This window comes from Macaca mulatta, chromosome 8 (assembly GCF_049350105.2).
Source record: "Macaca mulatta isolate MMU2019108-1 chromosome 8, T2T-MMU8v2.0, whole genome shotgun sequence".
NCBI lineage: Eukaryota > Metazoa > Chordata > Mammalia > Primates > Cercopithecidae > Macaca > Macaca mulatta.
Genome location: NC_133413.1, coordinates 15860910 through 15871715, shown reverse-complemented (window position 1 = coordinate 15871715; position 10806 = coordinate 15860910). Strand labels below are relative to the sequence as shown.

General features: G+C 33.5%; 1 protein-coding gene and 1 non-coding gene across 2 annotated transcripts; both read right to left on the bottom strand.

The window, feature by feature from the left end:
* Positions 1-4340: 4340 nt before the first annotated feature.
* On the bottom strand, positions 4341-4402 carry LOC114680483 (U7 small nuclear RNA). Its single transcript, XR_003732703.2, has one exon. It is a non-coding gene; the product is annotated as a U7 small nuclear RNA (small nuclear RNA).
* A 5617-nt stretch (positions 4403-10019) lies between these two features.
* LOC718909 (ribosomal protein S27a) lies at positions 10020-10556 on the bottom strand. Its single transcript, NM_001193586.1, is given in 1 exon segment — positions 10020-10556. A coding segment is annotated over 1 exon segment (471 nt). The 5' UTR covers positions 10519-10556; the 3' UTR covers positions 10020-10047.
* Between the last annotated feature and the right edge of the window lie 250 nt (positions 10557-10806).

Genomic DNA, 10806 nt, shown 5'->3' with positions numbered 1-10806 from the left:
GTTTAGAAATCAAGTGGTAAAATAATTGAAAATCAGTGGAGGTTAGTTTCAACCCGACAAATGTTAGAGAACCATTTTGAACTAACCTGCAGTGTTCTTTTGCTGCTCTGTAAAATGTGCCTCTCTATTTTCACTGGAAATTAAAATATAAAGTTATAGTAAATCCAAAGGGGGCATTTGATATGTCTTGAATTTTTTTTTTCAAAAAGGCACTGATTTGAATTAATGATTTTAATTCAACATATTATATATCTCATCAGTTTTAATAGACATGCATTTTCTAAAAGAAATGACAAAGAATTTTAATGTAGAAATTAAATTTATTTCTGGATGTACATTATGCAAAACAAGTGAGAATATTTATCCTTCAAATATGTGTGTTTTCACATGTGCTACCTGTGTTTTATCTCTTACAAGCATGCTAAAAATTAATATTGTAGCTTAGATTTTGTTCATTTTGGCTTATGTACATTGCCTCTCAGAAGGTAGTAAATATCTTGGATATATCAAAAACTTACTAGAATTTTTCCTATCTCCTATTACATATCCCCCTGAACTATATGTATATTTGTGGAAATAAGTTTATTAAGATAGAAATAATGGGAACTGTGTTATATAAAAGTTGAGAAAAGGTTATACTTATTTCATAAATATGAAAGTCTATTTTAGGCTAAAATAATGTTTTAATATTTTAATCGATGTAGAAGATTAGCAAATAGGTTGCATAGTGAGCCATAATTTGAATAATTTGTATCAAAGTTATTTTTCCTTAAATATCAAAATGAAAACAGACCAAAAGATTGCTTTTCATAAAACACTTAATTAGGATAACTATATTAACTTCAAATTTCTTTTTTAAAATATGAAAACTGATACAGCTTCTGATATACTGTATTGACTCTACTCTGGTACTAGAAATTTTATTTTGATACTAATTTACTTTCCGGGTATCGGTCAGACAAGTAACACAGTAGACAGATTTATGAATACCTGACCTTACATCATTAAATGTTAAAAAAGTATTAAATTTAAAATAAAAAGTTTAGTTATTTTGCTTTATTTTATTTTTATGAAAAGGAAAAACAAAAAGCATGGTTACATATATTAGTGTCTTACTTTGATTGAAAGTCACCGTCTTTGACAGTTATTTACTGAGTTATTGTGTTTGACACTGTTAAATAATGCAGTATTTGAAGGAATTAAAACTTATACATGGAAATCAAGAAGCTGCTTAACATAGGAAGCAAGTGGGACTAAGCATGGGCCAAAACTTCTCTGAAAATGCCTCCTATTGATAAGTCCAGGGACAGGAGAAATGATTTATCTCTGAAGTCATTTAGGTTCATTTGTAGTGGCTACCTGGGGACAAAATTTAAATGATTGTGAAACCTTCTACGATCAGGCAGGTTGTAGAATTTATCTTCTCAGCCAGGACATTTCTGAGAATATAATGACAGGTGTCAAATTAAGTTTCTCCTGAGAAACAGGAATATGTGTGGATTCCACCTATGGACCATGGAGGATGGAGTCCACTAACATTATAGCATGAAAGTGTGAGGCGGGGCCACTTGCACTTCCTAATTTCCATCCCTGAGAAAGCTAAATCCATGTTCACAAGCATTTCCAAAACCTACTGTATTGACTGAAGAATATGTGCTCCCCTTCACACCCCAGCCCTGATGCTGGTCCTTCCTGTGTCTTCCTTCATTGTTGTTTGTCTCCCTGTAACTAGGAAGCATGGAAAAGGCAGGCACATTGGTAGCCAGACAGGAAATCTGGTGCAAGAACAGGAGTAGGAGCGGAATCATACACTTCTTGGAAAATTCTCTGCACGTACGCTTCAAAAATAAATATGTAAGAAATCTCCAGACTGCTTTCCACAGTGGCTGAACTACTTTATGAACCTAAAAGTTGGATAAATATTTAAAATAAAGAGGAAAATATATTTTATAAGCACCTCTCACATTATGATTCACTTGTCCATGAATGCCTTTTTACTTCTAGAAAGCCAGCCCCAATTTCTCTTAGCCTTAGTTGGCTCATCATTAAGTGAGTTTGGTACAAACTTATCAAAGTACTTAACTCATAGGTTAAGGCAGAACACAAACATTTCAGTAACGGAAGTAGAAATTAGGTTTTTAATTTTAAAAATTCTGTTATACGTTTCAATCTTTTCACACATTTTCATAGAGTCAACAATTTGATGATAAAATTCCAAAGTTCCTGTAGTTCTAAGGTAAGGAAATCTATTAGAAAATCTAAAAGACACTTTGGAAGATTTGATGAAGCTGAGAGAATAAAACCTGCTGGGTACAGGAATTTTGATTTCTGTGTGTGATTGTATATGTTTAGCCTCCGTTAATGCCACCCTGTTGCTGTCTTTAAATTTAGCCAGTATTCCCCTCTGACATACAGAATTTTCTTAAAGTTACTTTGCGGTCATGCAGGCATTTAGTCCTACACATGGGAAGATAATATAGAGATTTCTATTGGACAGAAAATGCAGTCACCTATAAATGCACATTTAGTCACCTAACCTAATCCACTATGGGCTGGACCAACTTTACAAGCTCCTCTCACCCTCTCCCCATCACTAAATATCTACAGATATTTAGATATCTAAGTTCTATTATTAGTCTTAGCAATTTATACCCTTTGTCATGCTTTTCAAAACTTAACCTTTTCTAAGTTGTCCAACAAAAATGTAAACAAAAAACATATCATAGTGTATCCAGGAAACATCTTAGAATTCAATGTATTTTTCAAAATTAACATTATTCTCAGGGAAGATTACTATAGAACATTTATAAAGTTAAATATATAATACTATTCAGAGAAGAACAATACAAAGCATGTGTAACTTGGGCTAGTTTATATAAATGGTAATGATTATAACATTCTGCATCTATTTTCAAGGCACTTGGTCCAACTTTAGGCCAAAACATTTAAAATATCAGGAATTTAGGACACCTAATCTTCAAGCTTTTTAAAAAACGTAATTGAAGTATGTTTCCCAAGGTTACACGAGTCCAGGGTAGTCATATGGTCAAATTACATGCATTTAACTGCTTCTAACCAGCAACATTTGCATCATGTAGTTCTTCGGAACCTCTTAGCTGAGACGAACTGAACAACCCTCTTGGATTGTTTGTTTCCTGTTCAAGGATTGTTAGTTGAGGTGGTATCTCAGCACTACCACTGATCCCAGCTTCCTACATGGCAGACTGGTAATGGTGACAGAGGATCTACTACCAGATAATTCAAATTCTAGTAACTCCACAGTTCAGCAAATAAGTCTTGAGTTCTCAGAACACCCGTTTTAGCAGAGGTGTGCAGAAGGCTCTGCTTTTCCCATCATGTCCATTTCACTGTGATGTTAACCCAGTTCTTGGTTCCATCCGTTTTGCACCTTGTGTGTTCAATTATTCTTTATAGAATTCAGACACAAAGCCATGGGGCCAGGCGAGCACAGCAAATGTCTTTTTACATGATTACATGACATGCTAATCTCCTTACCTCTCTCATTTAGGTATTGTGGCAAATCTCCTCTATTTAGATTTCTTTCTTTCATACAAACTAATTCATAAACATAGATATCTGAAGGCTTTCCTAATCATTTTATTATCATGGTTATCATTATCATATTAGATTTGTAATGCAGATAAAGTTTATGCTTTTGGTAATCACTTTAGTCAAGTTTTAAAGAAACACAAACCACTCCAAAGTCTTTACACTCAGGAAAAAAAAATTACTGTTAACATTTCATGAACATATCGCAACTATAAAATTATATATTTGCACAAATAAAAGAATAAATATAGATATGTAAAGGCTATTTGTAATTAATATATGTGATGTAATAGAAAAAAATAATAAATTAGAAATTGGCTGAACTTAAATATTTCTTTACCACAGAACTTTTTAAAGTAAAACTTGTCTTTATGGTTAAGAATAAAGGATTATAAATACCATTAAGAAGCTGAATGCATTAGCTCCGTGTTTTAATTTCAGACAGTTTTGTTAACTCCTTGCAGTGTAATTGGAGATGATTAGCCGCTCTCCAGTTTGTCCTCAGTTCTCTTCATTTCCAGTTTGTTGATAATTATATTACTTTAACTTTGTCACAATTCATAATATTTACATTCAGTTCTGCAACTTTAACTGCCTCGGGTCTTTGGTCTTGATTCTACATATAAATGGCTGCAGTTACACATCATCTCTAGTCTTCTTTATATTATGGATTTTCCATTTCTCAGTTCATTAGTCAAATCATTCCTTCCTTCCTTGTATTCTTAATTGGTTTTGTTTGCTAGTTTTGATTCATTTTATTTACCTGCATGGGGGATTTTCCGGTAAAAGCCAGAAAATTTGCTAGGCGGATTCTAAAAGAACTGTAACAGTGCTAGCTTGTTTTTTAATCCTTGAAATATTTCATGCTTCGGGTGTCTGACTGTTGCCTTTATTCTTTTCTGGGAGTGTTATTAATGGTTCATGCCTTCCTTGCCTCAGATTTGGGAACACACTTCTCTATTAAGTCCAAGCACTGAATATTGCCGTAAGAAATCCGAGCGCACCCTGGTATTTTTCTCCTTTTGATGACATGAATGTTCTGCTTGGATGCCTGCTATATTTTTGCCATTTCACTTTTTTCATTTCAGAGAAATTTTACCTATTTTGTCACTTAATAGCTTTTCAGTTTTGTGTGTTGGTTTCTTCTACTTCAGAGAAAGCAATCATTCTTATGTTAGGTCATCTTTGTTCCCCACAGCCATCATAATTTCATGAATAATTTTTAACTCTTTATATTTTTCCTCTAAATACAAGTAACTGTCATCTAGAGTTTTTCTACGATTCCATTCGTTTGTTTTTTTTCCAAATAAATTTTTCCCTCATGCTCTCTAATTCATATATGTTTTGTATAATAGTGAATCTCAGAATTTTCCCTTGGTCTACAATCTTCCTTTTATCTTATAATGATGTTTTACTGTCTATGAATTTGGTTTTATTAAAATTATATAATATTTAAGTTTAATGATTGAAGCACTTTTCTTACTTATTTTGATTATTCCTGATGAGTTACAGTTTGAGGTGGGGGGATACTGTCTAGCTCTTTTGTTTGTTTTGCTGGAGAGACTGTAGTTGGAAAGGGAAAGGCAGACTGTGACTGTTCTGTCTCTTCTGAGGTTTTGAGGGGTTTCTAAATGATTTGTGCCAACCAGACATGGATTTCAATTCCATGGTTCTTAGCTGCACTTTCTATCCTATAGAATACTTCCATGGTGTACACAGTGCTGAATACTTGGGAGATTTTTCTAGCACTCTCTATATACTATCTGCTTTTCCTCTATCCAGATTAATTTATTTGGGCTTGACTTTCATGAATATGTTTCTAGAGATATGGGTTAGGGTAGGGTAGGGATTCATGGTCTATGGTGCTATGAAATAATCTTTTTTTTTTTTTTTTTTTTTTTTTACTTTTGCTTTTTCTGTTTTATACCATAAACTTGTGTTATGAAATTGTTGGTTGTTTGAAAAAATTTAAAGAAGTCATTGTTAAAGAGTGAGGGAGATTTGTAAAAACCTTTCTGGAGTTTGATGTATTAGGTAGGATCCTTTCTTCCTCCATCTCTTTCTTTTCTTGCCCTTCTCCCTCTTCTTCCTGTTCCTCTCCTTTTCTCTTCCCCTCCTTCCTGCCCTTCCTCCCTCTTCTTCCTGTTCCTCTCCTTTTCTCTTCCCCTCCTTCCTGCCCTTCCTCCTTTCTTTCTTTCTTTTGAAAAACCAATAGTCCCTGATACCATAATTGGAGTAGTCATATTTTTTGTTACTAAATTGAAATACAACTTTCTTATACAGTGCCTTCTCAAGCATACACAGATTTATTTCCAGTAACTCTGTGCTGTTCTGTTGATATACTTGCAAGGAACCCAAAGTCTGGCTGTAAGAAGGTTTTTTTTTTTTTTTTCTAATTGGTAGAGTGAGTTCTTTGTTTTTGCTATTATTGAAAAGCTTTTGCCTATTGTGCATTTTCTCTTCAAAATAAACTTAATAATCAGTTGTCAAGTTTCATAAAAATTTCTGTTGGGAATTTAATTATGGTTATATTTAATTTTTAGAGAAGGACATCTTTGTGTTAGGTTGGTGCAAAAGCAATTGCAGTTTTTGCTATGATTTTTTTTATGGCAAAAATCACAGTTATTTTTGCACCAACCTGATAGTATTGAGTCTCCCTATTTAGGAACATGGCTCTTTTCTCATTTGTTTCTAAACCTCTTTTGTGGTGTTCAGAAACATTTCTTAACAATCTTCTCCTTATAAGCATTGCATATTTCCTGTTAGTCATTTAGCGTTTTTATTGCCTAAGTTAATAGATTTTCAATTCAGTTTTGTCATAGACCCCTGTGCTTGTGTGGAAAAGCTATTATTTGGGGTGTTGGGGTGTTGTATATGTAATCTGGCGATTTTCTTGAAATTTTATTATTTTTATTATATTTCAAAGTATTTCTATGGCTCATCTGACAGATAATGATTTTTAATAATAATAGCTAGCATTCAGCATACACTACAGCTCTGGAGTCCAATAACTTGTTTCAAATCTTGGCGCTTGTAACTTTAGTTAACCCCTGTTTGCCTTAGTTTTATCATCTGCAAGATGAAGTTCATAGTAGGGCCTAATATTCTAATGACTACACTGTTATAGTTATTAGACGAGATAAAAGCAGTATAACCCTACTGCAATGGCCAACTCAAGGAATATTATTTTTAATTATTTTTATTCCTAGCCAAACATTGCACTAAATGTTTTACATGTGTTAGCTCATTTAATCCTCACTATGTGATGAGCATTATTGTCAAGGAGAGTATGATTTGAATGTAGAGTCAAAGGAATTGATTTGCATATGGGATATTAAGAGGAAGAGAAAGTGTAACATGATATCAAGATTTTTTGGTCTGAGCAATTGCCACTAATCACTGCAAAGAAGAATTGGGAATGTAGGGGTGGGGGTTAAGTTAGGAGCACAGTTGTGGAACTATTAATTTTGTCTAATAGATGAGCATGCTGGTGGACATATGAGTCTAGATTTCTTGTTGGAAGTGCAGGGCGTGTGTGTGTGTGTGTGTGTGTGTGTGTGTGTGTATGTGTATGTAATAAATGAGATTGGACAGGAATACCAAGGAAGTAAGAATAGATGGGAAATATAAGATGTCTGTGGAATGAATTATTGGGCACTCTAATATTGAAGAGTTTGAGAAGAGGCGAAAGAGCCAATCACAGTCTAAGAGGAAAAGGCCAGTGAGATAGGTCAAAAACCAAAAGAATATGGTATCCTGGAAGCAGAGAGAAGAGAGATGAAAGTGTTTCCAGGTTGAAAGAGTGAAAAACAGCCTCTGATAGGTCAAGTAACATGGAGACTACAAATCCTTCCTTCTAGTATTAACTTGATTATACTTTAGTCAGGCATAAATGTTATCATATAAATTACAGTTTAGTCAGGTATATTATGTTTTTTCACATATTTGTAGATATCTATCAAGATGATTTTTAATCATTTTTGTTATTTAATATATTGAGTAAATGACATGAAAAGATATGCAAATGGTGATGTATCTTTTATTATTGGGATGAACTTTTCTTGTTCATGAGGTAGCAGTTTTAATAAACTGTTGAATTAAGTTTACTAATACTTTACCGTGAATTATTGCATATACTCAGTTTTAGTTTTTTTCTCTTTTTTTTTTCTTACTTTTCCCTTAATATTTCATTAAATCCAGTCATTGAGAGACTTTAATTTTGGTCCTATACTTTACATCAATTTTAGTAAGACAGGATTACTTGTCCTTAAAGGTATGATTTAATTCCACCATGAAATTGCCTAGTCATGGAGACTCTTCTGAGGCAAAATATTTGACTAAGTTTCTATTTTTTTATATGAAAACTGTTCTCTAATATTCTACATCAACAGAACTCGCTTTTATTACATTTTATTTTCATACAAAATTTTCTCTTTACACAGACATATCATTTAATACCTAATGTTGCCTTTTTGTGTTTTTCGTTTTTTTATTTAAACATTCGGAGCAGTCAATTGTCTTCCTACTATATATTTTTTTTACTTAAAAACAATCTTAGTTTTAATCAATTAAATATTTTTATATTTTTTAAATTCCTTTTTCTACATTTCTTGTTTATATTTACTTATTGTCATTTTTCTGATTTATCAAATTTAATGTTTGACTCTTCTGTTTTCAATACTTTCTGTTTCAAGTAAATCTGCCTTAGGCCCGGAAGTTCATATCAACTGTTTAGGCCACATCTCATGTGTCTAATAATATACTCTGACTTTTTTTATTTATAAGTAAGTCCTAATATTTACTTTGATTTTCTTCTTATTCAAAAGTGGGTCTAAAAGGAAGTTAACTATTAAATTGTGCATGAGTTAACTTTACTTTGGCTGTTTTGTTATCCTTATCCCCTTGTATCATACACAGCTTCCATTTGCTTTATAATCTTTAGAGTTTTAAATTTTTAGTTTGCTATTTCACTATAGTGCTGACCTAGAAATAACCCAGGGGACATGTCTCTTTTGGTTACCAAATTATTACCCAGCCGATAACCTATAGCAAGGCAATCAAAAACAAATATGTGCTGTTGTTAATGATTTCTATATAACATAGTATGTTAAGATTTAATTGGATTTGAATTTGATTTCACAACAATCCTGTCACATGGACAATGTAGATCATTTTATTCCAATTTTGTAGATGAGTCACTGGAGACTTAGGAAGTATAAGTGATGTGTCCAAAGTTTCAGGACTCCAAGGTGAGCCAGAATTCAAACCTCAAGTCACTTCTTCGTCTATATACCTTATCTGCATAAAAGTAGATTCTACGTTGTGTGCCTGTAAATAGACTATTTTAATTAATCCATAGCAAATATTTACACTATTTCTGACAGCATTAGACATAATGGGACTTGAATGTTTGCAATTTTGATAACCTTAGCCTATTTCTGTTCCATTTTGCAAACATTTGCAAATAATTCATCTAAACCTCTTTCTAGGGGTTGCATGCATCCTGCTGGTTAAGAGACACCCAGTGGTGAACATAGAAAAGGTAGCACTCATTTGCATAATAAAATGCTTTTTAATATTTTTGGAGCCAGACGTCTTTAATTGGGTCCACTAAAAGCTGAGGAAAATATGTAAATACAAATATAAGTAAATTAAATCTTTATGCAAATTTATGTGGCTCAGATATGCCCTTGAACCAACCGATGTACCCACTGATGTAAACACTGAAATCATTCATATACCTACTGATTGTAGTTCAAATTCTTTTTAACATTATACTTTGCAATTTACAAAGCATTTTTATTCTTACGACTGTGTTTAATCCCTAATGCTAGACATAAGAAGATATCATCTTGTATATGGCAACTCACTGCCTCAAATCATGCAACCTAAAAGTCAATACTGTGACTTGAACGAGATCTTTCAATGCTGATTCGTTGCTTTTTAACAATTCACACTCTACAAAATATGTTTTTTACATATTCTTCAGGAAAAAAAAACTATATTTCGATTTATACCAGTTGAATGCTGAATTGCAACCTTAGAAGAAAGTATGCGATAGTTTCAGCACTTTGGACCAGGTTAGGAGTGGGGAAAAAAAATAATAATGCTACGGTAGAAGACCCTCATTAAAACTGGGAGACAGTTTGAAGTTCCTAAATAATATGTGTAGGCAAACTTGGTTGCAGAGGTGCAATATTCTTTGGACTTAAAAACAAACAAACAAACAAAAAAGCATGTTAGGGCAGGTTTAAAAGGAGTTCTTCTTACTGTATATTTTTTTCTAGAGATTACACCATTGTTTGTCACTGGTGAGGTCTCTCAGATACTACTGAAGCCTTACAAGAAATGAAGATTCCTTCATCACCTCAAATTTAATTGCCTTTATAAACAAATAGTTTAAGAATTACCTGTGTTTTTTTCTTTTTTTTTTTTTTTTTTTTTTTTTTAGTTCGTGTCTTTTATTAACTCATACAGTTACTTGTCTTCTGGCTTGTTGAAACAGTAAGTCAGACAACATTTGCCACAATAATGTCTGTCAAAGTGGCTTGCCATAAACACCCCAGCACCACATTCATCAGATGGGCACTCTCGACGAAGGCGACTAATTTTGCCATTCTCATCCACCTTATAATATTTCAGGACAGCCAGCTTAACCTTCTTTCTCTTGTGCTTATTCTTCTTGGGAGTGGTGTAAGACTTCTTCTTCCTTTTCTTAGCACCACCACGAAGTCTCAACACAAGATGAAGAGTAGACTCCTTTTGAATATTGTAGTCAGACAAAGTACGTCCATCTTCCAGTTGCTTGCCAGCAAAGATCAGTCTTTGCTGATCAGGAGGAATTCCTTCCTTATCCTGGATCTTGGCCTTTACATTTTCTATCGTATCCGAGGGTTCAACCTCGAGGGTGATGGTCTTCCCCGTAAGGGTTTTCACGAAAATCTGCATTTTTGTGGCGGCTCCACCGCAGATGGCGGATCGAAAAGACCTGTGTTTTTTTCATCTTTGTCTCCACCAACACACACACACACACACACACACACACACACACACACACACAGAGAGAGAGAGAGAGAGAGAGAGAGAGAGAGAGGATATAACCCTATGCTTTTGTCTTTTCCCAAGAAAGATGAGAGATGATGATACAGCAGACCTGGAACAAAAGGGAAGCACATATCTGCTCAGATTGCTATTCTGTAAAGTACCAGATTTGTGTGAATAACAACCTACTGCAGA